Source organism: Copadichromis virginalis, linkage group LG18, assembly GCF_057382275.1.
Source record: "Copadichromis virginalis isolate Kocher_CV1m ecotype Utaka linkage group LG18, C_Virginalis_male_GT1.1, whole genome shotgun sequence".
Taxonomy (NCBI): Eukaryota; Metazoa; Chordata; class Actinopteri; order Cichliformes; family Cichlidae; genus Copadichromis; species Copadichromis virginalis.
This window is the reverse complement of record NC_140635.1, coordinates 5,859,968-5,883,058: the sequence shown is the minus strand read 5'-3', so window position 1 is coordinate 5,883,058 and position 23,091 is coordinate 5,859,968. Positions and strand designations below refer to the sequence as shown.

General features: G+C 40.4%; 3 protein-coding genes across 9 annotated transcripts; all 3 read left to right on the top strand.

Annotated features, from left to right (window-relative positions):
• The first annotated feature begins 7 nt into the window (after positions 1-7).
• Positions 8-9,695, top strand: LOC146687092 (serine/threonine-protein kinase pim-1-like). Of its 7 annotated transcripts, XM_085438150.1 has the most exons (10): positions 1,749-1,843; positions 2,452-2,525; positions 4,673-4,909; positions 5,035-5,160; positions 5,284-5,378; positions 5,517-5,564; positions 5,649-5,867; positions 5,957-6,137; positions 6,224-6,394; positions 6,484-9,695. In XM_085438150.1, exons 1-10 carry the CDS (start codon positions 1,800-1,802, stop codon positions 6,573-6,575), a joined length of 1,287 nt encoding a protein of 428 aa, XP_085294276.1. In that variant the 5' UTR covers positions 1,749-1,799; the 3' UTR covers positions 6,576-9,695. The 7 variants fall into 7 exon arrangements, with proteins under 7 accessions (XP_085294275.1, XP_085294281.1, XP_085294276.1 ...); XM_085438149.1 differs by lacking the exon at positions 1,749-1,843 and adding an exon at positions 8-1,041 and having other exon boundaries at positions 5,517-5,867; XM_085438155.1 differs by having other exon boundaries at positions 1,745-1,843; positions 5,517-5,867.
• A 998-nt stretch (positions 9,696-10,693) lies between these two features.
• Positions 10,694-12,843, top strand: LOC146687091 (tripartite motif-containing protein 16-like). The gene has a single exon (XM_085438129.1). The coding sequence runs from the start codon at positions 10,735-10,737 to the stop codon at positions 12,394-12,396; it is 1,662 nt and encodes a 553-aa protein (XP_085294255.1). The 5' UTR covers positions 10,694-10,734; the 3' UTR covers positions 12,397-12,843.
• A 7,783-nt stretch (positions 12,844-20,626) lies between these two features.
• Positions 20,627-22,613, top strand: LOC146687090 (tripartite motif-containing protein 16-like). The gene has a single exon (XM_085438161.1). The coding sequence runs from the start codon at positions 20,651-20,653 to the stop codon at positions 22,322-22,324; it is 1,674 nt and encodes a 557-aa protein (XP_085294287.1). The 5' UTR covers positions 20,627-20,650; the 3' UTR covers positions 22,325-22,613.
• Positions 22,614-23,091: the final 478 nt, after the last annotated feature.

Sequence of the window (23,091 nt, the reverse complement as noted above, 5' to 3'; positions counted from 1 at the left end):
GGAAAGGTCGCTTACGGAGAAAATACCGGAAGACAACAGATGACCACAACAACAAGCATGGCCAACAGGGAAACAAACGCCGACACTGCGGTGCAAGTCTCGGACGACAGTACACCTAAAGCTGGGCAGACACTGTGCGATTTTTTCAGTCACGTTATTCAGCTCCTGCTCAAACTGCACGATTGACTCGCAGGGGTTAGAAGTTGGTAGGTCACGATGCAGGTCTCACACTATACCGCCCGATGCTCTGATGCGACCTGAGTGCTCACACTGTGCGTCCATAAAATGAAGGTTATAACAGAAAATCTGTCGCTCTCTCTCTCTCTGTCTTTCACTCACACAGACACGCACACCACCAACATCAACTTTGCTAAATTGCTAATGAAAAACATGATCAGGCAGCTGTGATTGAGCAGCAATGTAAATCCAACTATATTCACGGTTGTTGTGGTCGTGATAATTTTGTGATGCCACATCGAAAAGGCTCGGATGAGCTTTCCAAAGTTCTACAAGTTGTGCCTCCATCGCTTGTGTCCAGTTCACACGCTGCACAGCCGTGCTGCTCCATCTTTTTCACCGACGTTTACGTGTTTGCGCGTGAGCAGTGTGAGCGGCTCACGAGCGATTGATATCGGGAGCTGGTCGTGAGGTGTTAATCGCTTCTCGTTACCCCACGTATACTACACGATGCACGATGAAGGCCCAAATCGGGCCGATCACCAAATCGGTCGCACGACTCAAAAATCGGCTCAAAATGGGCCAAAAATCGCACAGTGTAAGCCCAGCATTAGAGCAGCAATGTTTGTTTGTTCAGACAAAGAAAAAAAAGGCTGCAAAAGTACAGGGAGGAATGGGAAAAGGAAAACACCTGGCTGGGAAAATGCACGATAACACCTTTAAAGCGCACTGCACTGTGTGCCGGCGCACTTTTTCCATAGGCATGCTTCTAGTGGTGGGCACATGAAGAACATGAGGGGCGTGAAAGCTCCGAGAACCCTTAACCAATTTTTTGTCCACCAGGCCACGGCAGAAGCAGATATGGTATGTAAACACTGGTTTGTTTTTTCAAACCCTCTGGTTAAGGTTAATATGGGCATGTGCAGTGAATATCAGCGCTATGTGGCCAGAAGTGTGATAATATAATTTATTTTGTGTAATAAACAACTGCAAGGATAGATGATTACAACAAATAGATGACTAATACATAAAAGTAATACATAGATTAATGATGATGATGAGTTATGATGTGTAATCATGGGAACAAGTGGGTTTACAAACAGGAGCAGCTGATTAGCATTAGAAAAGCTGAAATAATACCTCAACTGAAGCCAATTGTACTAAATGCACTATATGTGCACTGTTACAAGAATATTTTTCGTTCTATTGTTTTCTATTAATTTATATAATTTTAAGTTAAGCAGGACAGAGTTCTTTTAAAGAAAGATTTACTTATATTCTCAAAAGTTAAGCATGACAGGCTTCTGTTTAAGAAAGAGACCTGTTTTACTGTGTTAATGTTGTCATTTTGAGCTAAAAATAAATGGCTAAATGATCATTTGTTTCCCATATGGTCATATCACAAAGAATATGCATCTGCTTAAATCAAATTCAAGTCAAATGGTTAAAAAATAATTTCACACACAAAAAAAGAGCTACAAAATTCACCACACTGGGAAGGGTGAACTGGGTTGCCCGGCCCTGGCCACGAGGTGTCTCTTATTTATTTTTCAGGGAGTTGGCAACCCTACATAGCAGCCACCCAGCCCAGCTCTAGAATTTTCTTTTCCTCCCTTGATCTGATGAGGAGTGTTGTTCTTGTGCCCACTGCCAGCTGGAAACTTGGGTACATTTAATATGAGCCGCTGTAGATAAGTTTATGAAACATTTGTACTTGAAACTGATGTTTTAATGTGTTGTTAGACAGAGAAGTCATGAGCCGAATCCGACAGGCATTGGCCATTGCATGAACTCCTCTGGGGAGTTAGCTTGCAGCACATGTTCAAATTGAATGTTCTGGGTCTTATTATGCTGCAACGAGATTCAAATCCACAACTGCGATGTTTTTGTTAAGGAAGAAAGCTAAATGTTGTAAAATATGTGAATGAAGTTATTACCGGGCTGGATAGCAGACTGTTAGCAAGCTAGCAGCTAAGGAAACCTGGCTACCTTTCCAATATGGCGGCTGATACAAGGTCAAATATCAAGATTATGTGCTTTTGCCTAAGAAAATTTGGTTAACAGCATTTATTTTTTCTGTTAATATTTTTTATATGGACCAGCCTGTACCTTTATGATGTTAAGACTGCTAGATGAGCTGTTAGTGACACTGAGTTAGTCATGACTATGCTTTCTGTGTTTTTTCCCTCCCCTTTTGGTATCCTGTTCCTGCTGGATGAACCACTTCATGATCATCCTCATCTGATGACTCCGCTGCGCTATCCTGCCTGGTAGATTCTCCTTGCTGCAGGTGTATGCTTCTGCCAGCTGGATGCTGTTACTGGATAGTACACTGTTCCAATGGAGCGGTAGGAACAAATTGAAACACACTAAAAGAAAAGGGTTATTGTTTAAAATTGTGTTTTAATAAATGTGTTAATGTTAATTAAGTGTTCATTGTGTGCTGGAGGTCCTACTGGTCCTATGGTGGAGCAGCTACTACCTCTCCTTTAAGAAACTTGCCTCTGATGGGATACAGATATTTGGGACACATTTCAATTCTTGTAAGGGTTTAAAAAATACACAAACTTGGAAGAGTTGACTGGATTTGTACAAAATGAGATGGCTGGCAATGGAAAGATGCAATTCGATTGTTACATGTTTAACTCTTTAAAGCCGGTCGGAGCGGGCACGCTCTGTTTTGCGTAACTATTTTTAAATCCCTGTCGAACCGGGAACCGCGTAAGCTAGCGCAATAATTTTTTTGCATATGAAACCAGAGGAGTTGTACTTACATCTTATGCCATCAGCTTGTCCTAGGTCACGGTTTCCTTCCACATATAGCTTTGCAAAAATTGCATAAAAAGCGCTTGCAGTAACAAAAACATAATATTCCAGAAACACGCTTTGCCGATCCGATCAGCTGTTCGTATTCCAGATGTATTTAATTTTCAATCAAGATGGCAGAGCTGTAATCATGCTCTAAAATTATATATTGTAATATGACAATTGTAAAGTTACTTAACCTGTGAGTCCTTGGTAAAGACATTCTCTTCAAAGTGAACGCTGCAAAGATGAGATGCAAGTTTCAAGTACATCCTTCTTATGTTAGCTAGCCACTAGTTCAGTCTCTGTGCTACACCATCACCTACAGGACAACTGCAAAACAACAACAACAACAACAAAGAACAAAAAAACAAAACATGTAGTTAAGATGATGGTTTTTAATTAGCTGCTGTAAAACAATGTAATAACAATAAATAAATGCAACATGACATTAACTGCTTTTTAGGTAAGTACTTTATGTACTTTTGGAGAACTGTTAGATCATCCATGTTTTCTACAGTCATTGGTTTGCTGGACAAAGTGGCCCACCCGAGGGGTTCCCTGCCATTGACCAGCAAGCCACCCTGGCTGAGGATCATCTGATTGCCAGGGCAGAAGGAGCAGAGCATGCCAGGCAGTCATGGAGGTACAGCATTCTAATAAGGTGTCAAGGGGGTATACACCAGGCTTTGGTGGACACGGGCTGCGCACAGCTCCTGGTTCACCAAACCCCGCTTTGCCCCGGGACATTATTGGTGTTGCAGTGGGTGGAGGTTACATGTGTACATGGGGGCATTCACAGACAAAACACATGGAATAAAGGCTGCAGTCAGTTATATTTTATCTCAGATAAACTAGTCAGTGTTTATTAGTGTTTGCTCAACTAGAAGTCTTCATAGTAGCATCCACACATCAAGTCTTTAAACAAATAATGAAAGGATAATGAAAGAAAGTTTAATGTGAAATTACTGAATTATATGAAATATTATGGCTTTGTCTGCCAGAGTGTTTTTCTTTAAACTACTTGGAACACTTTTACTGGCAGTCAGTGATGTCACTAAAAGGCAAGCTTCTTATGTTGTGTTGCCATAGTCTCCGGAGTTTACTTTTAAAGCTCACTTACAGAACTGACTTATACAGCTTAGTTAGAAAAGTCAAGCATCCAGACATTTGAAGGACTATTCACTCATTAAGGTGACATTTTCTATTTTAAAAGTTCTCAAAAAATGAAAATGAAAAAGGAAACAAGAAAAGTTACGACTGAGGCAGATAAGAAAGATCCAGGAGATCAAGGTAAGTAAAATAATAAAATCAAATCCTGGTAAAATCCAAATCCTAGAAACGTTGACACTGTGTGAATCGTTTTTAGAGCAATTGAATCATATGTTTGATTGAAAATAGCTTTAATACAAGATGTCTAATCAAAGAAAGGTTACTGGGGCACTTTGTCTTTTGGTAAAATAATGTAATAAGTTTATTCTTGGACTCAACAGTAAAAACAGACCAACAAGTGTCATCAAGATGTAAGACTTAGTAAACCTAGTATCAATTCGCACTGGTCAGTTTTTTTATCCCAAGAATAAACTTGTGATAATTTAAGCAAAAGCAATTTCAAATTCTTTGCCATCAAACTGCTTCCAGTCCTGATGTCGGGGACTCTTTTTCACCACTGTGTTGTTGTCGTTTATAGATTGTAAGAGCAGGACTGCTAAAAGAAAGGCCAGTCCTGAAAAGAAGACCCCAATAAAAAGGAGGAGGGTCGCTGAGCAGGCTGGTCCTTCCACCAGCTCAGATGTGGTCAAAGGAGTGAAGCGCAAGGTTGTGCAAGATGAAGAGGGCACAACAAAGAAAGCAAAGAAGGCTAAACTTCTCCACCATATGAGCGGTGACAAGGAGCAAGCATCCTCCTTGTTGGACTCTGGTAAAGGTAGGCTAATTAGTTGAATAAGGGGGTAGATTAAGTGTGGTTGCTAGGTTTAAGATATTAGTGTTTAGTGTTTGTGTCTATCATCCAGTGAGCTGATGTGCTTTTGGTGTTTTCCACATCTCCAGACTTGAACAACAAACAGGTGTGCGCAAAAAATGGCAAAAGAAAGGCCACGGGAGACAACAGAGAGCCACCCAAGAAAAAAAAAAGGAATGTGGACCAGGACAAAAAATCAGTGGCAGACCAAAAACGTAAGTAGCAAGCAGCTTGGGTTTTATATTCAGGGGAAGGGCAAAAGGAACATTTAGGCTACAGAGGAGAGTAATTTGTGTCACAGCTGTAATAAAACAAGATTTGTTGTTTTGTCTGTTCAGGTGAATTCCAAGCCAGATATGTGGAGGAGCACCAGCTCGGAGAAGGAGGCTGCGGAGCAGTGTTTGCTGGCTACCGGATAGAAGATCGTTTTCCAGTAAGTGTTCAGATGATGGTAGTAAGACAGGCAGTAACGCAGATAATGGATAATATCGTAAACTGAGACGTCTGCTGTGTTTCCACCTTTCATTATGTCATACTGAGGAAATGCTCACCAATGCTCTGTGTCTTCTAGGTTGCCATCAAACACATTCCCAAAAATAAAGTCTACTGCAAAGTGGCGGTAAGCGTCCAACACTTGAATCAGTTTTACATTACTGGATTGAATGCGGCGTTCCTCATCATCCACTTTGTTGTAATATTTCAGGATGAAAGCGGGAAGAAGCTCTCAGTGGAAGTGGCCATTATGGTTAAACTTGCAGGTGAAGCAGAAGGGTCAGTGGGAATATCTGCACCTGTGTCCTTGCTGGAGTGGTTTGACCTTGGCAAAGAGCTGATCCTGGTGCTGGAGAGACCTGTCCCCGCTGTGGACCTGCAAAAATACAAAGCAGAACATGGAAGAACTTTGACAGAGGACAAGGCCAAGGTAGGTTGACTGGAAGAACCTTAGACTGTACAGCATTCAATCAAGGCAGAAAAGCATTAACTCATTATTGTGTTTTTCATCTTTTCCAGGTCATTCTGAAGCAACTAGTTGATGCTGTAAAGGAACTTGAGGATAAACACATCTTTCATCGGGACATCAAGGGACCAAACATTCTGATTGAGACCGGCTCAGATGTGCCTCGAGTTCGCATCATTGACTTTGGACTGAGCTGCTTTGTTAAGCAGCGATCTCTGTATCGCATCTTCTATGGTAACATATTCTGCTCCTGCTTTTCACAGATGTAACAATTTGTGTCTTTTGTTTTAGAAGAAATTGCAATTGTGTCTGTTTGTTAGGCACTCCTCTTCACATCCCTCCCGAGTGGTACATTAGGAGCTGCTACAGGTGTGGACCCACCACGGTGTGGCAAATGGGAGTGGTGTTGTATGAAGCGCTTCATGCACGATACTTTAGTACCGCGAGGTTCCTCACAAAGCAACTGAGCATCAAAAAGCGTCTGTCCACAGGTAAGAAAACTTCACACTTCCAGATTCACTGATGCCTTGGATCACTAGAACTATCATCTTCATCTTTTTGATCTTTTCTTTCTTTCAAGAATGCCGGGATTTCTTGGACGCATGTTTAGCTTTAGTCCCGGAGAAGCGCCCAACACTGGAGGAGCTCCAGCTTCACCCCTGGCTAAGATAACACACACAAACACACAATTCACACCTCATCATATAAGTATGATACATTGTAGTAACTTCCTTCCTTTTTTCTGTTGGACAGGAGTAGATAGAATGGGTCAATCTTAAAAAATAAATAAATAAAAGTTTAGCTTTTTTGGAGTTCCTGTAACCCCCCCAGCCATCCCAGGAAAGGGGATCTCTCTTTGAATGGGCTTTCCCGAGGTTTCTTCCCATCGATCTGGCCCCCTGGGGAGTTTTTCCTCGTCTTCATAGAGAGCTTGGGCTGGGTCAGGAGCTCCATCAAAACGGTCTTTATTTGATGACATTAAAGTCATCAAATAAAGATGTGTTTTACTTAAAGTAAAATTGGATCAGAATAAAACTTGTTTAATTCATCTTTGCTGAGGATTCTCCTTCATTACTATTTTGTTTTGTTTTGTTTTACCCATGGTGCATTTTGACAAATAAGAAAACTGAATCAGGTTAAAGTGTGCACAAAGACAGTCACACTGCAAATGATCTGAAGACTTGCATCTGTTGCTCTAACCCCCAACTAGTTTAGACAGATTTCCTGGTTCTACCAGAGGTTTTTTCCTTCAAGAAGGGAGTTCTTCCTTCCCACTGTTGCTGAGTGTTTGCTCATAGTGGGTTGTAAAAGCATAAAAGTTAATAACAGGCATTCATAGCAGAGTTATCACAGCGGGAACTATATAGCTTAAATGTACAATTTCTACAGGATGAATTATAACTTCATTATGTATAAAAGCTCCTGTGGATAATTACTCCTATTTGTAACTTTACACAAGAGAAAGTTTGCTGTCACACTATTTATAACAGGTTGGATTTTGTCCTCTGAGTTGAGCCTTTGGTTGCAGTTTATTGAAGAATTTCCTCTAAAGTAGCTGTTGATAAAGATTTAAAGTCCTGTTTATATACAGAAATATGCTTTAGTTCATGTTTTTTTACATGTCTGCCTCAGTGGATCAGTAGAAGATCTGGCACAGGAAACTAGATGATGAAAAAGGGTACGAATACACATATATATCTATATAGATACAGATATATATACACACACACACACACACACACAGGTTGCAACATAGTATTTTCATTTTTTCTTAGCATTTCTTTAACGTCTTGGTGCAAAAGAATACCTGCATTTGTGTGTAAAGAAATGTTACATATATACTAAAAACAGTTGGAAAAAAGAACTACAAATTTGGAAAGGAATTTATTCATGTTCTCACTCATAGATGGAGTACATGGTTTAAAAAACACTGAGGAAACAGATATGAGGCGGCTGTATCAACATAAAAACATTAATACAGTTAAAAATGAATAAAAAGTTGCACGCTTAAACTTATTTCTCTACAGTTTGTACAATTCATCCATGTAACAATAGGTTCTCTCTTAATATAGTAGTCAATTAAAATATCTTTACATACTTCCACTCTCCGGTGGAAGTCTGTTGTGGCTTATGTTTCTAAATGACACAACCATAAAGCAGCCCACAGAATATACAAATATGTCTTTGATAAGTGAATGTTGGCTCCCACAATGGCCTGTTAAGTTATTGCAAAAATAATTTACTGCATAATATGTCAGATTAGAACATGTTATAAGCACAAACTGAAGGGGAAACAATAAAAACAAAAATGAAAAAACAAATACTAAATTAAGTTAAAGGATATTTCTTACTATACTATATAATTGTATAATGTTGCGTTTGATTGCAAATGAAAACCCACCAAGAAAAAAAGAAAGAAAGAAAAAGAGAGAATAGAGTTTAATTTATTCAAAACACATTCTTTTCTTTTATTTAAGCTGTAGCGAGATTCAAATGGACAAAAGAGAAAGAAAAATATTACAGATTTGTTTTATTAATCATGAATAAACTTTATTATACACAACTCTAAATTTCAGTTGGTCTTAGTCAGATGTGTTTTTAATTAAATCCTGCAACACTGTGCTCGCTGCCATCACTTTATATCTTAGTGTGCAATTATTACAATATTTTTCCCCCTTAACTCTCAACTGGCGTTTTTAAAATGTCTGTGATCATATTTGTCCGTTGACTTCTGTCTGGGCCTCGAACGATTCATCAGACAGGTTGGCAGCCTCCAACTGATTCTCCAGACTTTCATCATCGCCTCTATTCTGATCAACTCTTATCTTAAACTTAGTGATGAACTCATTACTGGCCAGCGCGCCCTCCTTTTTAGGGCATGTGGGCTTTGATAACAGCCGGCTTTCCAGTCGCTCTGCAAAGAAAATTCACAAAACATTTCTTATTTGGTAAGCTTGTTAACACATTTTAGTTCAGTTTTGCTGAAAGTTATAGCATGCATCAGGTAAGAAGCAATTGGTTTTTAAAAAGCATATACATTCCCCAAAACATTTTTATTATGTGCATTCTGGAGAATAAAAGATTGTACACAATTTCCCTTTTTAAAGTAAAAAGATTATTAAGTCTAATTCTTACTTATTCAGTAGATTAAAGTATTGAAACATCATTATTCATAAAATATGCACATTACAAAATTAAAGTTATTCAAAAATTACTCAAGTACTTACTCCAATACTCACATTATTCAAGTAAATTTAATTTTTGCCAATGTAATGTCACATAAAATCTTAATCTGAATAAGGGATTTGAACCCCACTGTCACGGCCAGGGGATCAGCAGGCCGCTGACTAGTAGTGTTCTCTCTCTCGCTCTCTCGCCAGGGCGGAACTCATGGTGGGTTCACGCCCTCGGCCCACGCCCCTCTGAAGAGGAAACACCTGGGCCTCATCAGTGCAGCCAGCATTTAAGCCAGGGAGTGGCTTCTACTCATCGCTGGATCGTTGTGTGTGACTCGCGTCAGTGCAGCCCGGCTCTGAGCAAGTTCTCTTTTGCTTCCCTGTGCAAAACCTCTAACGTGAGTTTCCTTCTGTACATAGATCCCCTGTACCCGACTCTGCATTCCCCGAGCGGATTCCCTTTTTGTGTGAGTGTTTGGAGAGGAGCAAGTGTCTTTTCCCTACCTGGATTTCCCCGGAGCCTTTTCCCTGTCACCGCTTTGTATATAGCACTATCCCCTGCACTGTTTGTATATACACCTGGTGGAACTGTAATAAATACTGACTGTGCCTCTGAGTCCTGCGTGTGAGTCCTCAAGCGAACCGTGACACCCACACAGATGAGAGCTTAGCAGTGAAGCTCTCTCTTAAAGGGACGTCCACACACTGTCTGGGGATAGTCTCACCACCCGATCGTTGGGGGGGGGGTCCTCTGTGCGGGGGTGAAGGTCTGTGCCTCAAAGCGAGCGAAGAATTTGTTTAGCTCATCCGGTAAAGACATGAAACCAATATTAAATTCAGTTCTTTTGAACTTGAACTTCTTATTTGTAAATATGTGTACAAATGGTTGGTTTTTTGTACTGTTTTTATCAATAAATCTCAGCAACAAAGGACCTACACCCATGTGTGTTGATTTCTCCCTAAGATGGCAAACTGAAACACTCCAAGTTGGTGACTTTTGGAGATTTATTTCCCTGGATGATTGAGAATGCATCAAGATGAAACACAAAAGGAAGTTCACAGCTTTTAGCAGCTCCCCCACCCCCTCATCCACACACCCCCACTCCCCTCCCTCCAGAATTCCCAGCTAACAACCCAATTTACATATGAATGACTAGCCAATTTAGCTTCCACTTGGCTGAAGCTAAAGCTTAGCTAAAAGCCTACCAGTCATTTGGCTGGTGGCGGGTTTTAAAGGTAGAAAGGTAGAAGCCTGGGACTCCTAGTGTTAAATGAACGATAAACAAAGGCCAAGAAAACTGAGTTAAACTCCTGAGTCTACTATATATTTGCACCATGAAGAAATGAATTGTTAAACTTTAACTGGGTCAGACTTGTTACTGCATGCTGTAACCAAACATACCACACCCTGTATCAACTGATTGGCTCTTGGTCGCTCTGTAAGAATATTTCTTTAGCGCCTCCCTTCACAGATGTGTCTGTATCAGGATGGGTCTAAACAACATGGTGTAAATGCAGTTGCTGGTGAGCCTCATTTCCTGTAGGAGGTGAACAAGAGCAGAGATCTGTTTCCCTTCAGAGCACAGAGGTTGTTTCTGTTCAGAGGAAGTGAAACTGTCGGACAGTCACTGAGAGACGGTGAAACGGCACAGCACATGAATCAAATGGATCAAACAAAAATCTGCTGTTCAGTCTGTTTGGATCTACTGAAGGATCCGGTGACTATTCCCTGTGGACACAGCTACTGCATGAACTGTATTAAAAGCTTCTGGGATGAAGAGGAAAAGAAGAAAATCTACAGCTGCCCTCAGTGCCGGAGGACTTTCACAGCGAGGCCTGTCCTGGAGAAAAGCACCATGTTAGCAGATTTAGTGGAGGAGCTGAAGAAGACTGGACTCCAAGCTGCTCCTGCTGATCACTGCTATGCTGGACCTGAAGATGTGGCCTGTGATCTGTGCTCTGGCATGAAGCTAAAGGCTGTGAAATCCTGTCTAGTGTGTTTGGTCTCTTACTGTGAGAAACACCTTCAGCCACATTATGATGTGGTTCAATTAAAGAAACACAAGCTGGTGGAGCCCTCCAAGAAGCTCCAGGAGAACATCTGCTCTCGTCATGATGAGGTGATGAAGATGTTCTGCCGTACTGATCAGCAGAGTATCTGTTATCTCTGCCCTGTGGATGAACATAAAGGCCACGACACAGTCTCAGCTGCAGCAGAAAGGACTGAGAGGCAGAGAGAGCTGGAGGTGAGTCGACAAAACATCCAGCAGAGAATCCAGGACAGAGAGAAAGATGTGAAGCTGCTTCAACAGGAGGTGGAGGCCATCAATCAGTCTGCTGATCAAACAGTGGAGCACAGTGAGAAGATCTTCACTGAGCTGATCCATCTCATCCAGAAAAGAAGCTCTGATGTGAAGCAGCAGATCAGATCCCAGCAGGAAACTGAAGTGAGTCGAGTCAAAGAGCTTCAGGAGAAGCTGGAGCAGGAGATCACTGAGCTGAAGAGGAAAGATGCTGAGCTGAAGCAGCTCTCACACACAGAGGATCACATCCAGTTTCTACACAACTACCCCTCACTGTCAGCACTCATCGAGTCTACAGACTTATCCTGCATCAATATCCGTCCTCTGAGGTATTTTGAGGATGTGACAGCAGCTGTGTCAGAGGTCAGAGATAAACTACAGGACATTCTGAGAGAGGAATGGACAAACATCTCACTGACAGTCACTGAAGTGGATGTTTTACTGTCAGACCCACCAGAGCCAAAGACCAGAGCTGGATTCTTAAAATATTCATGTGAAATCACACTGGATCCAAACACAGCGTACAAACAGCTGTTATTATCAGAGGGGAACAGAAAAGTAACAGTAGTGTATCAACAACAGTCTTATTCTGATCATCCAGACAGATTCACTGGATCGTGGTCGGTCCTGAGTAGAGAGAGTCTGACTGGACGTTGTTACTGGGAGGTGGAGTGGAGAGGGGGAGGAGTTGATGTAGCAGTCGCATACAAGAATATCAGCAGAACAGGGAGTGATTGTAGATTTGCACGTAATGACAAATCTTGGTCATTAGAGTGTTACAACAACAGTTTTACATTTTGGTACAACAACATCCAAACTCGTGTCTCAGGTCCTCGTTCCTCCAGAGTAGGAGTGTACCTGGATCACAGAGCAGGTATTTTGTCCTTCTACAGTGTCTCTGAAACCATGACTCTCCTCCACAGAGTCCAGACCACATTCACTCAGCCGCTCTATGCTGGACTTTGGCTTTACTATAATTATGGAGACACAGCTGAGTTGATTAAGCTCAAATAGACTGAAGTCTTTCATATTTTGGGTTTAAACCTGTGTTTTAGTTTCATTTTATTTTCTCTCCATCATTTCTGCACAGAGATCAGCTGTCAGTCAAACATTATGGGTGGTACCTCCACATCTTCTAGTTGTTCTCTTGATGTTTCTGAGTTTTTAAAGGAGATCTTTCCTGTGACTGTTTATGGAGGCTATCACTGCTCATCATCATTTTGATTTACTAAAATATTTCTCCACATCAAAATGTAAACTTCTCTATCCTCTAAATGTTTCTGGAATATTTGTATTGAAAAATGTCGACATTTCTCTTTATGAGTATGGCAGACCATGTGTGTGTGTTTGTGTTTGTTTTTGTCAAAATCATCAAACAAATGAGGAAAAACTGTGATTTTAATGAATGAATTCATATATTGTGTTGATGTTTTATTGTGTGAATAAACTGGAAGGTTTGACTATAAATCAAACTTTCAACAAAGTCTTTTCTTCTGTCTTCATTCCAGGATCTCACTCAAATCTGATGCAGAAAATATGAAACTAATCTGAGAGAATAACTGAAGCAGTTTTCCTCCTGAAGCATCACAAAGTTCAGAGTTCATGTTTAGAGCAGAAGATTCAGCAGTCGCTCTGTGACCTTTCAACTTTCTTCACTAAAACAGCTTCATTACAGAGAAACAAGTCACATTTTCTTGATGTTCTTAAGTCCTTTCAAATGTTTTTAATGGTCCTTGAATGCAGCATCAGTGTCGCAGGTTTAAAAGGTCACTTTCTGTTGTGTTCAAAGATTTCCTTCAGATATGGTCTTTAATCAGTAAAGCCAGTGATACAGCAGTGTCATTAGCTGTGTTATTGGCACCAGGCTGTGTTTATGTATGTATTTAATTCTGTCTGAGGATGTCTTCAGCATGAAATGATCATTTGCTCAGCTGCTGTGTCTCATCTCTTATCAGACATTGGTTGGAACAGAGTTTTGTTGCTGACCATCTGACAAGAGGGTGAAGAAAAGCTTCAGGCTTCATTTGGACACTACGTTGGACAGAAGTCTCCACAAAAATGACTCAGAAACACAAATATTATTAATGAAAGTCCAAATGTCAAAAAGGGGTCATACATGATCCTGAGAAATGTCCTTGAACATTTGAACATGAGTCAGAGGGTTGTCAGGTTTCTACACTGCATCGTGGCATCAAGCCTGAGATGTCTGTGGAAACAAGTATGGAGGACACAAATGCACAGACGCAGTCGAGCTGTTTGCTGCTGATGAGGAAGGAAAATAGTCTGTTGGATATTAAAGCAGCATTTATTAGAGTAAGAACAGATACTTGTGTCCTTCATTTGATCCCCGTCAATTTACAGAAGACTTAAGGACCCTTTGACTTCTGCATGTTTACAATTTTATTATTTATTTATTTATTTCTAGCAAAGCGAGACTTTACTGATTAAAGACATATAATCAGACATATTACTGTTACTCTCTGAAAAAGTCTCACATAAAGCAGATTTATCACAAGCAAACATCAAGACACATCCTTCATGGCTTAAAGTTGCAGTGGGACTCTTTCGCCATCTGGTGGTTGTAACAGTTATGACAACTGTTCCTGCATATATGTCCCTCCTCAGTGTGAAGAAGACTGGACTCCAAGCTGCTCCTGCTGATCACTGCGTGTTCCTCCTGTGTCTAAAATCTATTTCCATTATGAATCAGGAAACTGTTTGCACCAATCATAAAGCCAATAAAATACGTCACACACTAAGAAATAACAAAAAGGAATTGTGCATTTCAAGGAGATTTTTCCCTCGTTTTTTGAAATCATAAGAATACAAACTAATGCAAGACTGTCATGTTTTCATAAGTTTGTAGAGACACTGTTCTGTTGTATTCTAGGACATCAGTCACTTTTTAAATGCATGCTACTCCTCATCATCATCAGCATCATCATCAGCAACCATGACCTCCTTTTAGTCTTTGTTTTGTTATTTTTCAGAGTTCAGGAGACGTTCTTATGGGATTTCCACAGTGTACAAGTGCTGTTTAGAGCCTTTACCTAAAAGAAAAGAGTAAAGTACAAAGTAGATTTACTCACTGCAGGAAAATAATGCCTCAATCTGATATATTGTCTTATATGACAAACTGAAAGTGATGCATCAAAGTGTAAGCAGCATTTTCCTGTTACAGCTTGTCTAGATGGAACTGATCTGATCTCCTTTATGTGCAGGTAGATATCCAGTGGGTTTGCTAAGGGTCACAGATGAGGGGCTGTGTGAGACGTTTAATGGGAAAGGAAATAAAACCATTGTTCCAGACCTGCAGCTAAGATACTCGAGTATCTTCAAATATGAAGCTGAGTATTACTTCCATACTTTCCTCCACTGCTGATGACCTTGTTACCTGCTGCTCCCTGTTAATGATCAGCCTCAGTTCTGATAGTAAACTGTTGGCTCTCTGGGGGGAAGAAAGAAGTTTGTATTTGTTTAAGATACAATGAAATCATATTTTGACATATTGGAAGATGACATGGAGCTGAAAAAATACTACAGGTATAAATGAAACTACAGTTTATTTCTGTTATTTCCTGTGATAGTGTTTGTACACTCGCTCATGATAACTGTTCATTCAGCTGCTGTTTTTGTCTGCTGGACATCTTTAGCTTTCAGTAAGGATGCATTCATAGATCAGCACATCTTTTTGAACCACATTTCTTATGAGACTCAGAGTTTACATTTTGGAAATGTGGTGAGACCTGGGGTAGAAAGAGACTGAAGCCAGCTTCAACCTCGGCAGTTTTGTGTGTGTCTGAAGCAGAAAGATAAGAACTGTGTGGCCAACTCATCACACACATAATCCTGAATCAGAAAAACAGCATCAAGTGTTGTAATTGTTAAACACAGAAGTGTGATTTATATGTGGTTTTACTGATGGTTAACACAGTCGCACAAACACCTGAAACTGATCAAAATATAAAACAACATATTAAACATAAATATGTGCCAGTTACCAGAACTTATATGTGGTTTCACTGAGGTTTAATTATGCTCAGTTTATCAATACTCACTCATACAAAAGTTGGTTATGTCTTATTGATTATTTGGCTTTAGGTTTTCCAGTTTTCCAGCTGCTGCTGTTTAATGTTTGCCTGGGAAAAGAAATTTCAGTTAGTGTGGGAAGTTTGGTTAAGCTGGTGGAAAACAATACTGTTACACTGAACTTTTGGATAAGATTGTCTTACCTGTGGTTTCTCTGATGTGCACGACAAAACAGTCTCCAGGCAGCTTGAGTGCCCATTTAAAGGTTCCTGGTGGTACCAAGTGATTGAAGAGAGGATTGAAAAGCCATATTAGTTTATTGTAGATTGTAGTCAGTTGGCCAAGCTTGTAATGAAAAACGGTTCATTACTCGAAGCTTTCATCACAGTCCTCTTTGGTGACATCTGGTGGACAAATATATGAAGAGCAGCTTGAGTCTGCAGCTTATAATGAACTGCTTCATTATGATTGCCCACTCTGCAGAGCTGACAGCTCGTGTTTGATGTCATGTGACAGTTCTGTGTGATATCGGGCTGATATGTTGCTTTGAACGTGAATTTTTGGGGGGTGAAAAAATTATGTTATCATCAATCAATCATGTGGTCAGAAGAATCTGTGCTTACCTTGCAGGAATGTTTTCAATTTACAGATTGGGAAGTTTTTATTCAGTCTTGATGCTTTGGTGGATGTTAGCTCATATGCAGTTTTTGTAAAGACATGATTATACCCCTTAAGCGTGCTAAAGTGTACCCTAACAATAAGCCATGGGTCACCAAATGCATCAAATCCTGTTCAAGGAAAAAGAGACAGGCTTTTAAAGAGGGGGCTGTTACTGACTTTCAGGCAGTCACCAAAGACTTGAAAATCGAGCTCTTGAAAGCAAAACAGATCTACAAAAACCTTCTTGAAAGAAAATTTGCTGCAAAAAATTTTGGGTCTGCCTGGACTTGTATGAAAACCATATCAGGGTTTCAAAATCCCCAGAGCAGCAGTCAGATCATTGTAGACGGTTTTAAGTCAGACAGAGATTTGAATATGCTTGATGCTCGTTTTAGTTCTTCTGAACTGAAACAGAAACTGAAAGATACTCAACACTTCATCACTGAACTCAGCGATGTCCAAAAGGCCTTTCATACAGTTAATGTGAACAAGAGCCAGGGCCCTGATAACATTAGTGCCGCCTAATTAAATCTTGTGCTAAAGAGCTCAGTCCTAAATTTCAGCTTATTTTCAATAAATCCTTTCAAATACAAAATGTGCCCTCGCTTTGGAAGGAAGCTGTCGTCGTTCATGTCCCTAAATCTAGTCGTCCAAACGTCCTGAATGACTTCAGGCCTGTTGCCTCACCTGAGTTGTCATGAAAGTCTTTGAAAAAATCCTCAGAAATGTGATTATGGAAGAGATTGAATATCAGCTGGATCCAATGCAATTTGCGTACAGGCCCAACAGAGGAGTGCAGGACGCGCTTTGGACTAAATCTGATTCTTAAACATGTAGAGAGTAAAGGGACTTTTGCAAGACTTCTTTTCATTGATTTTTCTTCAGCTTTTAATACAATACAGCCCCATATTTTAATGAAAAGACTTTTAGAAGAGTTTGAAATCAGGAAAAACCTGGTTTGCTGGATTTTAGATCTTTTAACTGACAGGTCACAAAGAGTGAGAATAAATGGGGTTCTGTCTGACCCAGTGTTCTCCTCCACAGCTTCTCCTCCAGGGTGTCTCTTATCGCCCTTATTATTCATTCTCTTTACAAACACGTGTCAGAGCAGATATGAAAACAGGTCCATCATTAAATTTACAGATGACTTTGTTATTGTCAGCTTACTGAAAGAGGGTGAAACTCACCACGGTCCAATCATTGATGACTTTGTTCAGTGGTGGGAGGAGTCTTATCTCCAATTGAACATATCTAAAACAAAAGATATGGTTATTGATTTTAGGAAACAACTAAATGGGCACAGAGTCACTTTAATTAAAGGTCAGAAAATAGAGCAAGTGCAATCATATAAATATCTTGGGACCATAATCAATGAAAAACTGAACTTTTATTGCAAATCGGTCTGTAAAAAGGGTCACCAGTGCCTTTACTGCCTCAGGAAACTTGCTCATTTCCACATTGAGCGAAAGATTTGAACTTTGTTTTCTTGTTCTTTTATTGAGTCTGTTTTATCTTTTTGTTTGGTGCCATGGTTCAGTCAGACCTCTGTCACAGAGAAAAATTGACTGAATTAGTTAGTGAGATGGTCCAGTCGTCTGATAGATGAGTCACAGGCCTGTTTAGACTCCCTGTACTCTAAACAGGTACCACAGATGGCTTAATCAATCCTTAAAAATGGTTCCCATCCTCTACGGGGTGGATTTAGCTTCTTTCTTCGGGACGGAGGTTTCTAGTTCCAAGATGCAGGACAAAGCATTATAAAAACAGCTTTGTCCCTGCTGCTGTCACTGAACTCAATAAGAATTGTTTTTGATTTGATTCACTTTGTTTAATTAAAATATGTGTTTTGTCAGGTTTCATTAGGTGTGTGTGTTTGTGAAGGGAGGCCAAATGCTATCATTGTTCTGTAAAGCAAATTTACCTGTGGGTATAAATAAAGTAACCTTAACTTAAAGCTTATAGGAGGTTGTGAGGTCACTGCCTCCACCTGATTATGTAATTAACCAGCAGACTGGTACGTTTATATATAATATACTATAAGTTATATCATTATAATTATGTGTACATCATATTTCTTATGTACATTTTAGACCTGGGAGCAGAAATGCTGATGAACTGGTTTTTATTGAGGAACAGGCAGAGCGTCCTCTCTTCCTGGCTCCATGTCTATAATTATGTCACACACTGATTCGCTCTCACAAAACCACCAAAACACAGCACAAATCCCACCAATGGTTCAATTCCTTATAAATCTTTGAATCAGGTACTGAAGCAGTGACGTGCTGAATGAAGCTTCAGGCGTCATTGATCACGTGACTCTGTTCAGTCAAACCAAGCCTCAGCACAGCGTTTCTGAAGCAGTGTGTTGATTTTTTGACACACGTGCCGGAGCTTCAGCTTCAAACGGGCCGTCACCATCAGAGTTGCTGGAACCATGTCCCACTACTGGCTACTCTGTTTTATTCTGTGTTAAGTTTTTGAATGTGAATTTTCTGTGTTAAGAATAACAAAGAAAATGTAATGAAGTGATTTTAAAGTTTAAACTTTGTGTTAAATCTTGTGAGTCAGAGAGAGAGAGAGAGATGAGGTGTGGGTGCACATCAGATGATCAAATGTCAACAACCTGATTGGCCCAAGTATGAAGATGTGACGTCCAGTGAGGGAAGGGGGGAGAAAGGGTGAGCAGGTATAAAAGTGAGGTGAAGAAGAGATTCGGGGTACTTCCCTTTTGTCCTCTGTGAGATGAGCAGTTCAGAAGTTTGGATCTAAGAGGTTCACAGTTAAAATTCCAGCAGAGATGCTAAAAGGAGAACCACAGTCCAACCTGTGAATGTTTTTAACCCTTTGTGAAACAACAAAGGCATAAATATGATCATATCAATATCATCTACTGGCTCAGACTCATAGGATCAGGGATTAGAACTCCTTTTATCAGAGAGATGAAATCTACTTCCTGTACAGGGTTTTTTTGTGGGCCTACCGATCGACAGAAACTAGAGTCAATAAAAAAAACTGGACATTGGCTCAATGTGTGTGTGGCACAGGCAAACAAGGACTGAGCGCTGTGTAGTCCCACATAAAGTCAGACACCTGGTCACCCTAGGTGGACCATGGCATGGTCTATATGGAGGATACAGACACTGCTGAAAACATGACTCTGTCTGGTTTAGATGATCAAATGTCTTTACTTTAGGAGGCTGTGGCTCAGAGTACATTCACATAATGCCTTTGAATAAATGTAAAAAGCTTGTTTTGCTCCTGCTTTGATTTCTTTGTCCAGGTAGAAATTCTGCTTTTTGCCTCTAAACTCTGAAACAGTTTGAAACAAAGTTTGGCGCTCTAATCCTCTCTGTGTTTGTCCTTTGGTCAGATGGTGATATTGAATGAAATATTCCAGTATTCAGTAGCTCAGCAGCTTTGTAACATGTGGTTTTGCACACTGTTCAAACCTCAGATGTTTGTGTAAACAAGTGTGGAGGACACAAACTGACGGGGGGAGGAACGACATTTACTGTTGATGTGTCTGACATTTAGTCTCCATGAGTTCTCATAAGACTGAAGAACTCTGTGATCTCTAACATGCAGCTGTATGTTTTGAAATCATGTGTCTCATTCTCTGGACTTTACTAGACAACGAGTGAAGAACAGATAACGAATATCATCTTTAAAGTGATGAATAATAACTCTGCCTCTGTGTCTTCATAAAAAGATCGTACTTCTGAAAGGTCAGAGGGCAGCATCCACTCTGGGTTTACACAGTTTTGCAGCTTTAGCTCTTCTGAAGTTCAGCACCTGCTTTTTCAACCAATCAGAAGCCAGTATTGTAGAGAGTTCATATTTCATTTCATGCAATTGAATAATTTTGAATGTTTAGGTGAATATTTATATTTAGAGTATTTTCTCGATCAGTGTCTTCAGTCCTGACCCTGAGTGCGTACATTTAAAAATAAAGTGATATAACTTCTTTTACATTACTGTGAACTTCTTGTACAGTTTGACAGCTGATTGTTGTCGTGTTTGTCGTCATATGAAGATCGTTTCCTAAAGAGGACTGAACAGTCATTTAGCCTCTGGCTCCATCCATGAATCTGATGTTTGCTGTATAATCTGTGCTGTTAAAAGTGTAATGGAACATATAATTTGCACATATAATTTCATATGTAATTATGATGATCTTTACCCATTAAGATTTTAAATGAACGATAAACAAAGGCCAAGAAAACTGAGTTAAACTCCTGAGTCTACTATATATTTGCACCATGAAGAAATGAATTGTTAAAGTTTAACTGGGTCAGACTTGTTACTGCATGCTGTAACCAAACATACCACACCCTGCATCATGTGATTGGCTCTTGGTCGCACTGTAAGAATATTTCTTTAGTGCCTCCCTTCACAGATGTGTCTGTATCAGGATGGGTCTAAACAACATGGTGTAAATGCAGTTGCTGGTGAGCCTCATTTCCTGTAGGAGGTGAACAAGAGCAGAGATCTGTTTCCCTTCAGAGCACAGAGGTTGTTTCTGTTCAGAGGAAGTGAAACTGTCTGACAGTCACTGAGAGACGGTGAAACGGCACAGCACATGAATCAAATGGATCAAACAAAATTCTGCTGTTCGGTCTGTTTGGATCTACTGAAGGATCCGGTGGCTATTCCCTGTGGACACAGCTACTGCATGAACTGTATTAAAAGCTTCTGGGATGAAGAGGAAAAGAAGAAAATCTACAGCTGCCCTCAGTGCAGACAGACTTTCACAGCGAGGCCTGTCCTGGTGAAAAACACCATGTTAGCAGATTTAGTGGAGGAGCTGAAGAAGACTGGACTCCAAGCTGCTCCTGCTGATCACTGCTATGCTGGACCTGAAGATGTGGCCTGTGATGTCTGCACTGGAAGAAAAATGAAAGCATTCAAGTCCTGTTTATTCTGTCTGGCATCTTATTGTGAGAAACACCTTCAGACTCATAATATTGTTGCAGTTTCATTCAAGAAACACAAGCTGGTGGAGCCCTCCAAGAAGCTCCAGGAGAACATCTGCTCTCGTCATGATGAGGTGATGAAGATGTTCTGCCGTACTGATCAGCAGAGTATCTGTTATCTCTGCTCTGTGGATGAACATAAAGGCCACGACACAGTCTCAGCTGCAGCAGAAAGGACTGAGAGGCAGAGAGAGCTGGAGGTGAGTCGACAAAACATCCAGCAGAGAATCCAGGACAGAGAGAAAGATGTGAAGCTGCTTCAGCAGGAGGTGGAGGCCATCAATCAGTCTGCTGATCAAACAGTGGAGCACAGTGAGAAGATCTTCACTGAGCTGATCCATCTCATCCAGAAAAGAAGCTCTGATGTGAAGCAGCAGATCAGATCCCAGCAGGAAACTGAAGTGAGTCGAGTCAAAGAGCTTCAGGAGAAGCTGGAGCAGGAGATCACTGAGCTGAAGAGGAAAGATGCTGAGCTGAAGCAGCTCTCACACACAGAGGATCACATCCAGTTTCTACACAACTACCCCTCACTGTCAGCACTCAGTGAGTCTACAGACTCATCCAGCATCAATATCCGTCCTCTGAGCTACTTTGAGGATGTGACAGCAGCTGTGTCAGAGGTCAGAGATAAACTACAGGACATTCTGAGAGAGGAATGGACAAACATCTCACTGACAGTCACTGAAGTGGATGTTTTACTGTCAGATCCACCAGCAGAGCCAAAGACCAGAGCTGGATTCTTAAAATATTCATGTGAAATCACACTGGATCCAAACACAGCAAACACATGTCTGTTATTATCAGAGGGGAACAGAAAAGCAACCTTAATGAAACAACAACAGTCTTATTCTGATCATCCAGACAGATTCACTGGATGGCGGCAGGTCCTGAGTAGAGAGAGTCTGACTGGACGTTGTTACTGGGAGGTGGAGTGGAGAGGGAGAGTTTATGTAGCAGTCGCATACAAGAATATCAGCAGAGAAGGAGGTGGTAATGAATGTGGATTTGGACATAATGACAAATCTTGGTCATTAGATTGTTACAACAACAGTTTTACATTTCGGTACAACAACATTGAAACTCGTGTCTCAGGTCCTCGTTCCTCCAGAGTAGGAGTGTACCTGGATCACAGAGCAGGTATTTTGTCCTTCTACAGCGTCTCTGAAACCATGACTCTCCTCCACAGAGTCCAGACCACATTCACTCAGCCGCTCTATGCTGGACTGACATTTTACTACAATGCATTTGGAGATACTGCTGAGTTGATTAAAGTGAAATAGACTGACGTCTTTCATATTGTGGGTTTAAATCTGTGTTTTAGTTTCATTTTATTTTCTCTCCATCATTTCTGCACAGAGATCAGCTGTCAGTCAAACATTATGGGTGGTACCTCCACATCTTCTAGTTGTTCTCTTGATGTTTCTGAGTTTTTAAAGGAGATCTTTCCTGTGACTGTTTATGGAGGCTATCACTGCTCATCATCATTTTGATTTACTAAAATATTTCTCCACATGAAAATGTAAACTTCTCTATCCTCTAAATGTTTCTGGAATATTTGTATTGAAAAATGTCGACATTTCTCTTTATGAGTATGGCAGACCATGTGTGTGTGTTTGTGTTTGTGTTTGTTTTTGTCAAAATCATCAAACAAATGAGGAAAAACTGTGATTCTAATGAATGAATTCATATATTGTGTTGATGTTTTATTGTGTGAATAAACTGGAAGGTTTGACTATAAATCAAACTTTGAACAAAGTCTTTTCTTCTGTCTTCATTCCAGGATCTCACTCAAATCTGATGCAGAAAATATGAAACTAATCTGAGAGAATAACTGAAGCAGTTTTCCTCCTGAAGCATCACAAAGTTCAGAGTTCATGTTTAGAGCAGAAGATTCAGCAGTCGCTCTGTGACCTTTCAACTTTCTTCACTAAAACAGCTTCATTACAGAGAAACAAGTCAGATTTTCTTGATGTTCTTAAGTCCTTTCAAATGTTTTAATGGTCCTTGAATGCAGCATCAGTGTCGCAGGTTTAAAAGGTCACTTTCT